The following is a 17,776-nucleotide window of genomic DNA, read 5'->3' as shown; positions in this document are numbered from 1 at the left end:
CCCACTTTATAATGCCTTTACATCACCTGCACAATACAAAGGAGCCTTAGCGTTCTGTTGAAGACGACGCACTCTCTCAAGCATTAAAATCTGTTCCACAACCTCCACGGTTCAGCTCCGACAGGCGGGCAGCTGAGTGGCAGCTTTCACAGCAGGACTGCTACACACTGGGGCTGTGCAGGTGCAGATGAGGGCAGAAATTTCACCATGACAAGTATCACCCCGTGTCCTTGTCACTCTGGAGAAGCCTGGTCAGGAGCAGTTGTGATCTGCGTTCTTACAAGTGCCATTTAAAACCAGAGCTGGGAAGGAAGGGAACCTCTGCAATGCCAGGGCAAAAACTGACTGAGAAACAGAGCAGCAGGGAGGCAGTTATGACAAAGTTCTGCTTCCAGAAACACTTACGGGCAAACTGGGTCATCTGCCAGATTGATACAGATGTGTTTATGAGATACTGAGGATGGAGAACCTTTTGCCCTTATTTTAAAAAAAAAAACCAAACAAAATCAAACACAAAACCTAACACACACAAACGGGTAAAACCACTAATGGAATTTCTCATCCTGCTTGCCCTTTTTTTTCCCTAAATCAAACCTGCATTTTCCTTTAAGTAAAAATACAAACACAAAGATACATTAGAATATCCTACTGTCCAGTAAATGTCTTATAGGCAATATTTATGGAAGAAAAAATGCATCGAGCCCTTCCTTTGACAAAAATGAAGCACCCCGAAGTTCACTCCGTACCAAGGAATGCTGCTTCTTCTGTTGTTGATTTAAATTATTCCTATCACCACAATTTGAATATGCATTATTTGTCTTCAAATATCTAATCACAAATTTAGACTAATGCTGAAAAGAAAAATCCTAGTAAGAATGCAGTACTGTTGATAAGCTAAAAACAGCCTATCATGAGAAGCCAAACTAATCTTTCCATTTACTTTGCAAATAATCCATTAGCTAAACTTCTATTTTAGGCTAGATGCTTGACACTTAACACTTAAAAGTCCAAATACCCTTCATATCCCTTATAACAGAGAAGTAACTTGTAAAATGCCTTTGGTGCATCAGCTTATTGTGGTACAAATGTTTTAAAGAAACTCACCAGTACTGTAGGAAATATAAGTGGGCTTGTTTGTGTTGTTTAATACTCCCCGTGTCATTTCATTCTTTAAAGGAGTCAGAACAGAGGAGGGGGAAAGGGGAGGAAGTCTTGCTTAATTTGTTGCATATGTCCCAACGTGTTATACAACTAAGTGTATTATACCAGAAAACTAAAGCAGTCTGCGCCGCAGCACTCTGTGTAACTCAAAATAGGAGAATAATCCGGCCACAAGCAAGTCAAAAATTCAGTGAAACTTCCTCTCATATTATATACACACACACTTTACAAGCTACATCAAGTGTCCTTTCATATTCCAAAAGAAATACACTGTAGACACCAAACATACCGTACTTTTACTTAAAGGCTTCATCAAACCATATGTGCAGACACTTGAGAAGATGAGAGTGTTAAGCTTCCTAGGGTCCTAGAGTCAAAGAAATTCTGCTGCCCCCCACTGCTAAGTAAGTGCACTCCTTCCACGGGGGGCAACATCTGCCGATCCGTCATGGTTCCACTTGGCGAGGACCCCAAGAAACTTCCTTGGGAAGAAACGATTTTCTCAGGACTGGCAGCCAGTTTAGGGGATGTGGAGAAGTTATATCCATAGAGTGCACAGGGACTGTGCAGCCTAAATGTGTTGTAGGAGCCTTGGTGGGTTTGGTTAGTGGTAAAGGCATTGCTGGATGGGGATGGCATGATGTACTGGAGCTGCGGAGACATCCCTGAAATCTGCATTGATAAACCAGTCTGCGGGCAGCTGAATGCATCCCCATCATTGCCGCTCATAGACATATTCACAGTTGTGCTACTCGACACACCAACATAGGAGGGAGTCCTCGGGGGTGCAAACGTCTCACCGGTTTGGTTTGTGAGCCTGTTGTAGGTTTCAGCCAAAGAAGTGCTGTATCTGTTCAGGGTCAGGCCTGAGCGGGCACAAGCTGTGTAGTCAGCTGGAGCAAGGCTACAGAGCTGGCTAGTGTTGGGACTGAGATGGAAGGCTGGAGAGGAGCAAGGGGAACCCGGCAACAGGTGAGGGTGGGTAGATGGCACTCCACTGCCAGATCCCTGGAGTAAAGTAGAGGAACTTGCATTTCCTGGAAGAAAATATTACAGTGTCAGAAGCATGTTGGGAAAGGATCACTTCCTAGGTGACAGATCAAGACCTTTGTCTTTTATAATAACCCTCGACATGAAACACGACCCAAATTCATTCAAAAAATATTGTACATACATGTGCAGGGAGGGTGTGTGTGTATGGCACAGGCATACTTTGAAAGAAACAACCTGACCAAGAAAACAAACGTAAGTTAGGCTTTTGCAACCATAACTCAATACTTGGAGCTCCTGCCCAAAAGGTTAACTACTCTTTATTTGACACTGGAAGGAAACTGCATGGCAGCTAAGGTTTAGCCAAGCGAGTACCACATCACAGGAAGCCTTCTTCAAAATGAAGAATTTTGTGTTGTCTATGCTCTTGTTCCACCCCAGAGCGCGTGCCCGACTGTCACTGTCAGAGCACCAGCTAAGGAACGGCTCCTTAGCTCAAATGAGAGAGGCTCCCACAGTTCAACAGCTTCAGGGAAGTTCACAACTTCAGAACAAAATTTCAGAACAAAACTTCAGAACAAAAAACTTCCAACTTCAAACCAAAAAAACTTGAGAACAAAACTTCAGAAGAACTTCAGGAAAAGTGTAGGCTGAGTACTGTGCACGGCTGCTTCATTTCTTGAACAGGTAGGTGGAGGTTTAGGTTTGCAGCAAACTGTTTGCAAACCATTCATTTACTGATACCAGAACTTTCTACACGACAAGTACCAGTGTTGAACGCTCCTGAAAACATACTGTTTGCTACAGGTGAATCCTTTTCTCAGGACTGAAAATTTCCCAGCTGCAAGAAACACTTCCTTTTCTTAGAGATTCTATCTGCCCGAAAAATGAGCGTAGAAAAACTAATCTGGGCCTTTCACAGTCTCCCAGGCAGAAGGCACTTAACAAGGAAGACTCTCCTGTTTGTGAATCACATTAACAATCAAACAGCTTGATGCTGCAAAGAGATACATGCTGTCAATAAGTTAACAGGTTTTCATGATAGGTGAGCTAGTAAAAATATATTATTAGTGAACTCTGCCTGCTGCTTCTTGCTCTGTTGACAGGACACCACAAGATCAAAGCACCATGAGACACTACCGCATTCCAGAAATCCTTTTGTCAGGCATACTTATTTTTCTTTCAGTCTACATCAACACCTCTACTAGCTGAAGATGGGCACTTCCAGCATTAACAACCAGGACAAATTTCTAACAGGGTCTTTCAGCAAGTCTCTAAACCACCCTACTCTGCAAGGTATAGACGACTCAAGATTTTGCAAGGATCCCAGTTCCCATCCTCTGAACATCAACATTAACTTCAAGAAGCTCCTTAACTTCAGGCAAGAGCAGAAAAGGAAGCGGGAAGTTCATGGCAGCAGTTCCCCTGCTCTCAGACAGTGCTGCTACACACAAACAGGGCAATACAGCTGGTCTGTCTCCTAGATGGATTAACTTCATAGTGAGCTGCCTTTCAGTCTTACGCAGCCTGACAAGGTATTTCAGGTTTGATGCTGACTTCTCATTAGAGGTCTTTCTTATGAGGATCGTCCCTCACCCCCATGCTCCGCCCAAAACTCTGCCAACCCTCATCCAACGTATCCATTACCTGGCACAAAAACTCCTTTTTAATTGCCCACATCAAGCACTGATGCTCAAGATTTCTCAAAGGAGTGGGCTAAGGAGAAGCTGACAAAAGTGATTTCTGTGTATTTCCATATTTTCTGGATATTTGCTCTGAAGATGCTTAATGACTTTGCAATACATTATCAAGAAAGCAGTAGGATATCTGTAAATTTGGAAGCAGGAAATGTGAAGAATCAAGAACAACATGTCTGACTTAGTTGGGAAAAGGCCGAGGCGAGCAGTAGGATATCTGTAAATTTGGAAGCAAGAAATGTGAAGAATCAAGAGCAATATGTCTGACTTAGTTGGGAAAAGGCCGAGACATTTTCTATATGCATTTGGGTACTTTGGAAATACAGGAACTCAGAAAAGAGCAGAGAGACTGCCCTTTCTGTCCAAACAGACCATGTAAATATCTCTCTCCCTCACAGCACTACCTGTATGACGGGGAAAGCGGAAATCAAGAGGTTATGGACTGGGGAGCAGGAAAAAGAAAAATGGAGAGGAGGTCTGTTTTTTCAAGCTCGAGGATGCAGATGAAGTTTGTTGGGACTTTTACTGAACAATTTTTAGGTCTTTAAGAATCAAGAAGGCTTTCCAAGGAAGAAACCCAATTAAGCTTGCTATTATTTATTCATTACTTAAGAGCATATTTCTTCTCTCATTCCTTTTTTTTCCCCTCTTAAACACACAAGTAATTTCTACATTGGAATTTGGATGTGTAAAATGAAGTCATCTATGAATGCTCTCTACCTTGTCTATCTAGCCAGAGCATAACACTAAGGAATAGATTATTCTACCCTTAAATAACTGGTATTCTCCTCCACATATGATCTGATTTATCTTTACAACCTAACATTTTTATTGCCACAGTGATTAAGTTAGCATTAGTTTTCTAACTTAGAATAACTCTGATGAGAGGTGACGGCCTGCACTGGGGTCGGTTGGTTGCTTTTCCTCTTAAGGTGATGCACTTACCTAGACTTTTGCAAAGCATGATGGGCAAAGCATTATCTTCGTGCATTTTTGTTTTGAAAGAACACAAAGAAGACCGTTACCTTGTTTGGGTATCCCAGGTATATCTTCAAAAGTAAGTGTCCTCAGTGAAGGTCTCCAGAAGGCGTAAGACTCTACGAGAGCTTCCAGTCCCATTCTATTTAGAACAAAAACATCATGGTGTCATGAAAGAAAGCTGTATTTTGTCACATGTCTCTGGATACTTTACCTCAGAAACATATAAAATTTACTAACATCTCAGGATTATTTTGAAGTTCCTTTTTGCTTTTTAGAAAAGAGCCTTACATCCTTATCCGCAAGATCACTGTGACCTGCAGCCACTGGGCTGGCAGCATGCAAAGAGCTTCCCAATTCCACAAGTCTGGCTCTCTATTTCAGTAATTCTAGCCTTTTTGGGCAGGCTGTTTGAGGGGGGAGACTTGGCTAAAATCACGTTAAATGTTTTCCTAGTATGACATTTCCTTAAGAGTAACTCGTCTAACTGCCAGAGGGATGATCTCCTATTTCTGCCTAGAACAAAGGTGATCCACTGACAACTTCTGTTAAAACAAGATTGCCAGTCATTACCGATGAGTTGGAAAATCATGCTTACAACATGAGTAAGGCGTGGGTGTACAGCTCTTTTGCTACTAAAATGTATAAAGCAATGTTGTGTCTTCGTTATTATGTGCTGAACAAAATGCCTTCAGAAACTAAAAATCTTTTGTTTTTTTTTTTTTTCAACGGTGTCATGACAAAGTAGAAATAACTGGGTAGACAATTGTGGCAGACAGTATTTAGAAGAATATTTCCTGAAGGTAAAGGCTCATTTGTTTTCTGACATAATTTTATGAATAATGCAACTCAGAGGTATAATTTTGCTGTTATTTTTGGCTGCTGGGCTCCAAAGGCCCATCAAGTGTCAGCATCAGGCACACACCAAATACAAGTGCTTGCCTCTGAGCAGCTGCAGTCTGTAAACTCGAATTATGCAAACAGCCCAATCTGAAGCTACCAACATGTTCCTCTCATACTGCTGCTTCCCCGTTGAATTTCCAGCAGGATCACAAATGTATGTCAGGAAACATTTATAAAGTATTTATTAGCTGAACCTGGACTAAAAAGATAGCCTTCATTTTCTGCAGTAATGGTGAATTTTCATTTCTAGTTAAAGCAGAGATAAAAGCCACCTCCTGGAGGAGTGTAGCCAAGGTGATAATTTATACAAGATGCCTTCGAACAATTTCCACATTTTATCACCACCCTAATTTACGCTATCAAATGGCCAAGTTTATTTAACCAAACAGTTATGTTTTTCCTGAAGTATTTAAAGGGAGAAATTCTGGTCCTTTCCTGAGTAAAAGTTTTTATAGGGTCAAACTTAAGGCCTAACTGAAGAATGAAACTATTCTCAGCACATAAATTCTGCTGCACTTTGCAAATGCACAGGGAATGCCTTTAAAAGGTGAAGCTACTGATTTCTGTAAAATAGCCTGTGGGATTGAACAGGAATGACCTGAAAGGGAATATTTTTAATTAAACAGAATTATTGTATGCAGCGGTGCAGAGTAAGATAGCTGCAATAATTAAAGCAATATTGAAAAGCTGGATATAATGGTACCACAGTATTTTTTAATTTTTTTTTACAATTTTGTTGCAGACTAAAATGCCTCGGTGATAAATACACCACCTAGAACAATGAAGCAAACAGAATCTTAATATTCAATTTCGGTATTCAGCAACAGAGTGAATTACTAATCAACTGAGTAAACCAGTAATTTAAATTTTAAAAGAAATTTTCCTCGACAATTAAAAACCCGAGCTGTGCTCCCAAACACACTTACTCAGTACCACAGAGCCTACCACAGAAAACAGCAATACTGACTTCAGTAAACCAATGTCAATTTGCAATGGAGGAGAGTTTACGGAGTCACTTCTGTAATGAGTGTGTTTGTTAGAGTAAAAGCATTCAGACCTCACCTAAAGCCAGTTTCGAAACATTTTACAGAGGCTGGCCCTTCCTACAGGACTGGCCTCCTAATCCATTTCCATAAATTATAACTGTCCTTCCATTAAAATATCTTGCTTTTTTTCTAATGCCCGAACCAAACTTATTCCTAGCAGCCAAACCAAAACACCTCTCTGGATATGCCCAGTCCAACAACTGGATTTGCATGGGTGCAGATGCAGCACCTACATCATCCTCAGGTAATATCAGGGCTGTCCTCCACATTAAATCCCATTCAAAATTGCTTTCTGAACGATTCTTTCCTCTCTATTTTCAAGGGCATCTTCTCTCGTTTCATATAATGTTATGGAAGGACTTCCAGCTCCATTTAAACTCAGAATTTTCAGAGGAGTCAGGGTTTCACCCTTCTTCGGAGGGTCCTTAGTACTTATTTTATAGCTCTGCAAAAAGCATGCATAGCAGAGACACTGTCTATGGAGAGCTGTCAAATGGGGCATGTATGGTAACTCTTCTCTTCCCCAAGTACACACAGTATGTTTTGCTTCTTCAGTCACTGCATTAATCTGGAAGTTACCGTTCACTTAACTTCAAACCAGAAGGCTGCAAAGGAGGACAAAACTCTATTTATGCTGGTGCCTGGGGCATCCCTTCCAGGTCCCAGGACAGAGCATGGCCAATTGTTTCTTGCTAGAAGACAAAAATCTTAAGAAAGCAGCAAACGCAGAGAGCAAACTGAAAAGATACTTACAGTGAATTCCTGTAAATCTTTACAACTACCCCACCCCTTCTGTAACTGTTTATCTTCTAAAAACTGCTCTTGTTTGCTGTCCAGTCTCGGCATTTATGTAACTTGTGTGGAAGCACGAAACAGGCTTTAATGCTGTAGCCTCTGCTAAGAGAGAAGCTCAATAAAGCAGCTACCAAAAGATACTCTCTGCGCATTCCTACCAGCACACATTCTGCTCCCTTCTCTGCAAGGCTAGGCCATAAATATAGCAGCTGTAGACACCAAACACAATGTGGTCATTCGAACTGATGTATAATATGCACCACAATTAAATGCTGCTTTTTTTAGCTGAAATGGTTTAACATACAATTCATAACAGGCTTAAGTATTTTGCATTAAACAGTCTTTGGATAAAATACCTCATCAGTACCGGCAGCAGCGACTAGACCCAAGACTCCCCTCTGCACTACTCAGATTCCCCATTGCTATTTTGAAAGATTCATGGATCAAGAGAGAGCAAGCAATTAATCAGCCCAACCGCAACAGAAGAGGTGGAAAACAGTCTCATTTCAAGGTCATCTATAGCCCAGTAGGAAAGGCATTCACCTAGGAAGTGGATTTAAAACTCCTTAGGCTAAAGAGACACTTAAACACAGGTATCCCACCTCCTAGGCAAGTGTACTAAACACAAGGTTACTGCACCAGGTGACTTAGTTTCTCCTCTTTTAAGAGAAAACAACGAGCCCCTCATCCATAGTAAATGCCACTTACATGTAAGAGAACCGGGGCTTATAGTTTGACACTGGTATCTGTAATTTCTGTCTCCAGCCAGGAGAAAGAGGAGATTTCAGGAGCAGCCTGAAATCACAGACCTGAGTATGCATTAATTCCATTTGCAACCTTCATGGTATACCACCACTTCCACCAAAAGGAAACTTGAGTACGTGAGTCAAGCCAAGTGCCAACCTGTTCTAGACCCAGACTGCCAGAGGAGTAGGAACAGGAGCCCACTGCAGAGAACATTACTGGGAAACCTAAGTGCGCCCTCAAGGAGCCTGAGTCCTCAGATGAATTTGTTTGTAAATACAGGTATTACTCTCAATCAGCCTTCACAAACCGATTCTGTCAGCAGTAAGAAGCCCACCTCCTTCCCCAACACCTACCGGTTACGTCCCGAATCTCTAAACCCTTTGGCGAATGGATTCCTATCAATCTTCAGACGAGTTATCTGTGAACATGATTAGAGAAATTATTACCTGCAAATTCAGCTAAGTAACACACAAAATTACTCTCCTGACAGAATTAAGCCCACAGTGGAATAGAAACATCTTCATATTTGCATGGGTTAAGATGGTTGTTCCGAAACACAGCAAAATAAGGGCCAGCCTTCTGATCATTATTTTTGCAAATCCCCAGAGAAGCTAATAGATATTTAATGCTACCAAATGGCAGGTTGGAATTCTTGAGAAAAATCTTCTGGCAAATGTCATTCTTCACCTAAGAGAGTGCACTAACTACAATAAAATTTAAATTAAATTTTACTTCTATACAGGTCAAGAAGGAAATGAGAAAAGAGATATTATCTCTAGGCTATTATCTCCTATAAAAAAACAGCAACCTCCCCCCCCCCAAATACTTGTAATTTATTTAAATAAATGGGATAGGCACCAAATAATTATATTTCAGTATTTACATGGCTCTCCTGCTCTTCTCTTTATAAAGATAGCAAGGCCTATATAATTTCCAAAAATATAGCTGCAATAACTTACATGGCATTAATAAAATGTCACAACACTAACTATGGTGTCACTACGTATGTTAATACTTAAAACATGTGGTAGTAAGAGCCAAACACTGGAGTCACGCAACCTGCAGTTTACTTTTGACTTTGAATCTGTGTGTACCCAGATAAATTGTAGTTAATAATATAGGCTGAATGCAGTTAATGAAAACGACTGCAACTTCCTTCAGACCTCAGCTTCTCTGTCAAGGTCCTGGGAGTTCTGAAATCACTGGAGTCAGGAACAAGAGTGCTTTAAAAATTCTATCCAGACATGTATTTACACCTAAAGGTACAAAAACACCTTTAAAAATTAGACTGCTCTTGGCCTTGTGCTTCAATGCTGTATTTATAATTAAGACACCATTAACTATGCTAATTATACTGTGTGATCTCCATAATAAGAACAACCTTTTACAAGCAGCATCTAGCCCACATGGCCTGAAGTCTCAGCTCTAGCCTCCAGGCGCTGCTGCAATATTACTAGTGAAAGCTACTTGTAATACGGAAAGGGCTTAGACGATGCTTTTTAATTAGCGGTACAATTAAAGTATCCACTTTTCTCCTGTCTCTTACTTTCCTGGTCTAGTCTGAAAAGCCTGAAAAGCGCTAAGCAGAAAGTCCAAGTTACCTGTTGATTTTGGTACGCTGTGACAGTAGTGAACACTGTCTCTGGAAAGGAGAAGGCTTTCACCCCTTCTCCTGAAGGGATAGGCTTGACAGGGGACAGATCATCTCCACAGTCTTTTCGGATGACGTGAACACGAGGCTGATACTTATGCATAGAGTGAAGGATAATCTATGCAGTCATGAAAGGAAAAAGATAATGTTTATTAGAAAGGACACCCTGCTGTTTCAGGACTAATACCTTTTTGAAACAGATTATGGTACATGTTTACCATGCCACTTACTGGAAATCAAATGTTTTCTTTAACCTTTGAAGGTTCTTATTACAGTAGTCTAAACCCTGCGCATTTACGCTATTGCCCAACCCTAAGCATTTAAAAATTACGACTCAGAAGCTCCAAATTCAGAGACCCGTTCAACTGAGACTGTCTCAAAAAAAAAAAAAAAAAACACAACTTAAAAAAAATTCAGGTGTGAACTCCTGGTCCCACTGGAATTAGGAAAGGTTTGTCACTTTTTTTCCACTGGAGCCTGGATTTGATCTAACAGGATTAACAGCAGCAGCATTAGCCTTTTGTTTTTGGAACCTTCAGGATATGCTTGGAGCATTTTTTTTCCTGATATTCCAGAGGCTGGAAACACATCTTGTTTTGAACACAGGCTAAGACTCTCACACTCTGAAGGAGCAGAAACTTAGGGTAAAATAATATCAAAATCCAAAACTCTAAAGTGTTAATGACTCTAGATTTTTAATACATGTAAGTCATATCGATATACAAACTCCTCTCAGCATCCAAAAGCTCTATTAGGAATAAAGTATAAACAAGAAGTATATGAATTTATAGTGCATAAAATTAAACACAAAAATACCTCTTGGTATCGCTTCCATATTTTGGAGACCTAAAATACAGCCTTTTCCCTATATTTTACTCCAGATAACCACTACTAAAATAGAAGATTTCAAGAAAAAAAAAGTAACTGGAAGCTCAACTATTATTGTTGGAAGGCCTAAGAAATTAGTAACTCAATAAATAAATAGTTCTATGATATTGGCCTGTGGAACCCCTAATCAACATTCAGGGGAAGCTTTTTAATTTCCTGCTCCTTGAGCAGCCTCAGAATGTGCACGTGTTCAGGCACTCGACAGAGCCCCTACGCCAGACACCATGGAAGTTCGTTCATCCAAATGACATAGAGGACATTACATTCGTTTGGATAAACTGGAGTTTGCCTAGTTTAATACACTTGGTCCTGGCCAGATGACATGACCCCATTTTGGATAAGCCAAGTCTTTGGATAATCAGGGGTTTTATTAGCCTGTGAGAAGGGTTTTGACAATGACATCACAAGTTCTAATTAATTTGCTCAGGGAGCGTCCTATGGATGTTCTCATATGAAGCCTTTTCCCAGTTTCTGAACAGTTGCACAGAGCAAGATTTTTATCATGCAAATGTGTATTCTCTTTTACAACACTCCTTTCAGTTCTCCGCTGGCAAAGATCTGAAAAAAGAAAACGTCGAGAGGACAGCACATTCCTGACTCTATTTTTCTGTGAACACCCAGTGATACCAGGGAAGGTACTGGTGCAACAGAAAAAAAAAATATCAAGGAAAGCTCTGTTCCACTGTTCAAACCCAGGGCTATGCTGTGCCTTGCCATTTGCCCGGGTGCCACTGAGCGTGCTGCGTTCTGCTCCCACACCGATTACTTCACCCCATCAGCTCTGGGGTGCGAACTACCGCTTGCCTACACGGCGGACTTGACCATATGCAATGATAACCCAGGCGGCCATGAACAGCTCTGCTCATGTATCAGAACAAGTGAAGTCCCAGCAGTATGGAGACGAACACCTCCCACTCCGTATCTGGGTGGTTGTTATAGTTAAACTGATCCTCGTCGTCTCCTAAGAGCAACCTGGCTTGGCTCTGCGCTGTACTGAAGTTTCCTGCCCTGACACACTGTTAGATGATTAGCAAATCCATAACAAGACTTTTTTTTTTCTTGATTTTGTACCATGCCTAGTACAATGGGAGTTTTGTTAATGATCAGGACTCTGAATTCTAAATAAGTAACACATAACTGCAGAGCCCTGGTGAATTAAAGAGCAGCACTACGAAGACAGAGCATAAAAGGAGAGGGAGATGCAACACCCACTCCAAAAGTCATTTAGCTCTATTATTCTAAGCATCACCTAAAGCTACCGTGAAGAAAAAGCTATGAAAAAGGAGATTCCAGCTTTTCATTTCACAGCGCTTGCACATTTAACTGCACAAATGGGATCCAACAGTTCACCTGCAGAAGCAGCAACTTTCCTTTCATATCCTAAAAAGCCAACAATAAAAAACCCCAACCAGAACAAGTCCCACAAAACACCAAGCACAAACTGGCACTGCTTTCAACTCAACTGGAAGAGCCTGCCTCCATCTACAAATCCCTCACAGGGCAATTCCAAAACACTTTGTGGGGGAATAAACCTCTCCTGCCACATGTAAAATGACACTTTGACCACAGCAGCTGTCAAGACATCATTATCAGACGGAAGATGCCGCAGCAGGGAGCCCGCAGGTAGGCAGCAGGGCAAGAAAACCACCTGGCAGAGCAAAGGCAACCAAGGCATGTGCAGACACACAAAACTCGGATTATCTTTGGGATCACCTCTGCAATATGGCTTTTGAGAGATGCTGCCATGATGAGGCCTCAGTGCTGACCCTGAGCTTGGGTACCGCCATGGCACAAACATCACAGCCAGCACAAGCGAGAGCCTGATTCTCTTTCGTGAGGGAGATGCCAATCCTCGGGCAGCTTGGTGGTGCACAGATTACCCAGCCCCCTCCCCAACAACGGCGCGGTCCTCACCTTCACGCTGTTTTCACCAAAAATCCTCCTTCATCCTCCCTGCAAAGCCCAGGCTTTCTGCAGTCAGGGAAGTGTGTGGGGCCGAGCAGCATGGATTCCCTCTTCACAAAGACAAAAACTGCAAGTGCAAATGCTGATGTTTCCCAGCTTTTCATTGTCACAAGAACATATAACTACCCACTGACTGTAAGCAGAGCTTGCTGCTCGGAGCCAAGTCTGGGCAGAGCAACAGTCTGCCTCTGCTTCCAGCCTCACCCCACTTTCAAATGGGGAAAAAAAAAGAAAAAAAAAGCCACCAAGGAACAATTAACATGCTAACAGCCTCATTTTCATTAAAAGTTTAAAAAATGTTCCTCTGCATCCTCAGTTGAAAAGCATGGAAAATACCATCAAAAATATTGACTTTTCCCCCTCTACTGAAATTCAGATTAAAAACCGCATCAAAATAAAAAAATTCAGCCAGCTCTAACCAGCCGGAGGGCGAGATTGCTTTTACAATGCAGCACGTACTCCTCAGATGAGAGAGGGATGAGAGGCATTAACAAAGAGCACCCAGACCACGGACTTCTCAGTGTCAACTGCAAAACGCAGGTTTACTTTTCCTTACCATCACAACTCAGATGAAAGACACAAATGCCACAGTATGTGTCTTAATGATGCCATCAGGCCTTAATGCCTCTATAAGCACACAACCTTTCCAAAGTAGGGAATTCACCCTGGGACTCTCTTTTGAAATCAAAAACACACAAGGAAAATATAATCTTACAAACTTTGCTTGATCTCCTCAGCCTGCAAGTGGAACCCATGTATCAGCGAGTGTCCTACGTGCAGATGTACTTTCAAATCTCTCCGCAGAACAACGCTATAAAATTACATCATCACAAACTCCCATTCAAAATACTGATGAAAATAGCAGCAGGCAGCAAGGAGCCCGGAAAGCGTTCGAGCAGCGAAGCAAGTTGGTTTAGAGATGGCTGATCTCCTTTCATAAGAAGCTAATCTCAGGCCAACGCAATGGAAGGGGAGTTGGCTGCCATGAAAAACCACCACAATATAAATACTGCACAGGACTGCTACCTCAGCGTCTGTTTGCAAATCCTGTCCCCACTCTCATGGACGTGGGTCGCTTTTCTCACTGGTTTTGAAAGTTAATACTCTGGAATAGGTAAATGGGCTCTGGGTCGACCTCGTGCAAGCTCCCTACCTCAACACCTGCAAGATCAAAACCTAGCCCTGGGATTTTAACACAAAAACTCTGCAAAAGCTGACACCTCTGTGGAGCACGGGAAGAATAAAAGAACAATTTTGACAAGGATTAAAGCCCCATAACCAGAGAGCATGGAAAGCACACCCAAAGAAAACAGCTAAAGCCCAACACTGCTTGAGCTACTGGAGGAATGATGGCAGAGTTTAGAGACTCCGCCGAGGTTTCTCTGAGCCATTCTGCCTAAGCAGGAGGGGAAGAAAAACCCCAACACTTTCTAATAGTCTGAAATATACCCCATCTCCAACACAGAGGTAGGAGAATCAGAACACTTGACGTAAAAACAAGTTTTTGAGGGACAGTACAGCCTTGACCCCTAGCTCTTCTAATCTCCCATTCCTCCCCTGGTACCCTCTTGAGAAAAATGGTTCCTTCCCACTTATGAGAAACAATTGGTTTTTATATTCATCACAAAATATGATTATTCGTTTTCCATTATTGCTGCAGGCACTCAGAGGCTACATAGCTTTTTCAATACAGCATTCCACACTACCATAGCTTTAAAAGAAAAAATGTACCCATTGGAAGAGACACTTTTCTGCTTTCTGCTTTTGCCTTTTCTGGTAATTATGAATGACATGTTTGCAATTTCCCAGATTTGAGAAATATGAAATTATTTTACAGTCATCCTTCTTTTGTCCTTTTATTTTAATACTTAAATTTCCATTTTGGGGAGGAGGGGCACTGCCATAGCTCTGAATCAGTTCAATGTGTCTCAAATCACTGTACTAGGGCTTTGCTTCACTCGTTTCCAAATCGAAACACTTTAACTAAAGACCAGAAAATTTATATCCCCCCACATTATGAATAATGGCGTGCTGTGTACACTACACAGGTTTCAGTTCAGAATAAAAACAAAGGTAAGATCTGGGATGGAAAAATACAGCAATGTAATTCTCTACATAGCCAAGATTTTATCACAGGGCAGTTTGCGACTGCAAGTGCAGGGGTGAACAACAGTACCCACGTATCACCCCTCTGAAACGGCGGAGTACAAAAACCAGCCAGTCTGTTCTCCGCTGGAAAAGCGACATTTTACCCATTTGCATCTGCTTCACTTTTTAAAGCCCTTACAATAGACTCAGGACTCAGAGAAAGCCAACTCGCACTCCAGAAGAGTCACAAATACAGGAATCTGGGGAAACCAAGAGAACTATGTTTGCTAACCTTAACTCAGACACTGCCAAATGAGACCCCATAACTGTAATTCTGGAAAGAAGCAATATAAAACATCTTTCCTACAAGCCCAAACAAAAGCACTGCTAAGAGACGTGAATAACCTCACGTTCTTTTCAAGGAAGTGCACAATAAAATTATGAACAGTATTATACGAAAGGGAGCTTTTTATCCTTGTTATCATATTCGCTAGCTCAGTCCAGCCAGTCTCCTGTATTCCCGCCTCTGTAACATACAAGTTGTAGCTCCTGCACAATATGACCAGAGTCTCACATTAATCTCCGTTGCAAGCACAAACGGGGGGGGGGGGGAAATCTCATACTTAAACTTGGACTAGGTATTGACAAAATATCCGGCTTAATGTCACAGAGTTACAACTATACTGAAAGATGCATGTAGTATCTTTGTACTCCGTGCCAGGTACATTTTCTTTCACGCCCTTCCATGAAGGAGAAAGTATCCTGGTTAATAAATCGGGCTATGCTAAGGACAATGGAATCCACATCCTGTCTCAAAACTCGCCTCCAACATCTTAAAACTCTACCACTTGGAACTCGATGCTCCTTCTGAAAGGAAGCCAACATTTGCCATTTATTACAGGATTTTGCAAAATTAAAGACTTCACCCTGACCAAAAACAATTCTCATTTTTTAATTGTTTCCTAAGGTGTCAAGCAAAACTATTTTAGGGATTGCTGGAAAGATACTAGCTTACATCTGTCATGTTTCAACAGTTTTGAAGAGAAAAGGAAATATTAACATAACACATTTTGTCACATTAGATAATGTCATAACTAAACAATTTAGAACTTGCAAACAGAACATTCATACTGCATACGTCTTCGCCAGTTTTTTCAGAAGTAATGAGCCTCAGCTGTGAAAGGGTCTTGCTTCATAAGGTATGTAATAAATCATTACCGGGGCGAACCCAGCTCCCATGTTGTTCGTTTTTGACTGCAATTATTAACACGTCATGGGATTTTACACAAATGTTTAGGTTAAGAAAATAGCTAAGTGTATTTTTATTCACCTGAAGTTATTACACACTATTAATGTTTCTTCTAGCCACTTGTGAATTTAAGCGTCCTTTTTGATCAGAGCAGAAATTGCAAGTAACACACTCGGTGGGAAAACATGAGAGCAATTCTGCCCCTTCATATTAGGCAATTTAGCCTTGTAAAGTCTTACTTTGCAGGAGGAGTTCTGTTTTTGAGGGGGGGAGTAAAACAGCAGGCTCTAATAAGGAGTTAATTATCGAAGCAGAAAGTAAGCAGATTTTAGATCTGGATAGTGAAGTTCCAAAACAGCTTTGAAAAGTCAAGCCTATTTCTGGCACCCTGAAGCTGTACGTCAGAGTCTTTCAGGGCTGAGCAATGTGCCTACATATAACACTGCAGAAGAGCAAGTACTCACATGGCCTTGATCGTCCAGCTCATTATTGGTAAGCTTCAGTTTGTCGAAGCTGATCACTTGTCTCATCCACGTCTCCCCCGAGGCGGGTGAATCGGGGTGAATATAAACACGAGGCGGTACCGGGGAGTCAGCATTACCAGCCACCATCCACTTGGAGCTATGATAAACGTACCTATAAAAAGAAAACAAATACCTATAACCACAAAACCCAAAATAATTTATCTGACCCATTCAATATTAATAAATTAGGGCCCATACAGACAGCAAGAACCCATCAATTAACAAAACACGAAAGGATAATAAATAAAAGTTTTGGGTTTTTTTGTTTCAAAACATAGTTCTGGTATCTGCAAAAGTAAGGTTAAAAACCACACTCTGATCTGACCTTAATCTTCCTAAAATCAGTAACAGCCTTAACACCAGGCTCCACACTGAGCTTTAAGCTGCTGTCAGTTCATTGACTGCTACAGCTCTGCTCTGAATAGGCATCAGCAAACAGGGAAGAGTCTAGTCCTTCATTTATCAAATTGAGTAGTAATTCCATATTTGGAAGATTTAACATGTTGAGCCTAATATAAGAGTCTATAAATAAAGCTATTGAAGGGAAAGAACATTATGATTGGGAAAAATAATGAAACTATGTCGAACTATGCTCTTGCTATTTCTGCAAGGCTGTATTCATTTTCTTGAACAGTGTTGCAGAAAGGCTTAAAAATGAAAAAACACAGCCCATATTTCATTTGATAGGCCGATACTGACAGAGTCATTTTTTAATAAAAATAGTGCCTGCTTTGGTGGAAAACTTATTTTGAAGGCAGAGACTTCACAGGGCAATTTAAAAAGCACTAATTAAAAACCTCGAGGTATTTTGTTCACATACAGTAAAATTCCAGTAATTCAGCTATATTTTTTAATAAAAACAAGAAAGACTTTATCAAATCATTTGTTTGTACAATTTAGTTCCTTATTAGAAAAAGACAAACAACATAATTGGAAATGAAAACAAAATGATCCCATACATACTCCGTACAATTCATATCAAGCTGTAAAACTAAGAACTAGAATGATGGTGAAATTCTCTCCTGAAGCCAAATTCTCAACCACAGATCACACAGCCAACTGATGTAACATTTTTCATTTATATTTGTTGCTTT

General features: G+C 41.0%; 1 protein-coding gene across 1 annotated transcript in view; it reads right to left on the bottom strand.

Moving 5' to 3' along the window:
* Positions 1–1,372: 1,372 nt before the first annotated feature.
* TBX18 (T-box 18) overlaps positions 1,373–17,776 on the bottom strand; it is an 18,450-nt gene continuing 2,046 nt past the window's right edge. Inside the window, exons 2-6 of the mRNA XM_009705096.1 lie at positions 16,623–16,794; positions 9,919–10,086; positions 8,671–8,735; positions 4,874–4,968; positions 1,373–2,198 (exon numbers count right to left, since the gene is read on the bottom strand). Of these exons, the coding sequence (XP_009703398.1) occupies positions 1,474–2,198; positions 4,874–4,968; positions 8,671–8,735; positions 9,919–10,086; positions 16,623–16,794 (1,225 nt within the window). The 3' untranslated portion in view covers positions 1,373–1,473. The remainder of the gene's footprint in view (positions 2,199–4,873; positions 4,969–8,670; positions 8,736–9,918; positions 10,087–16,622; positions 16,795–17,776) is intronic.

This window comes from Cariama cristata, unplaced genomic scaffold (genome assembly GCF_000690535.1).
Source record: "Cariama cristata isolate BGI_N322 unplaced genomic scaffold, ASM69053v1 scaffold458, whole genome shotgun sequence".
NCBI lineage: Eukaryota > Metazoa > Chordata > Aves > Cariamiformes > Cariamidae > Cariama > Cariama cristata.
The sequence above is the reverse complement of the archived record's forward strand: the minus strand, read 5'-3'. Positions and strand labels throughout refer to the sequence as shown.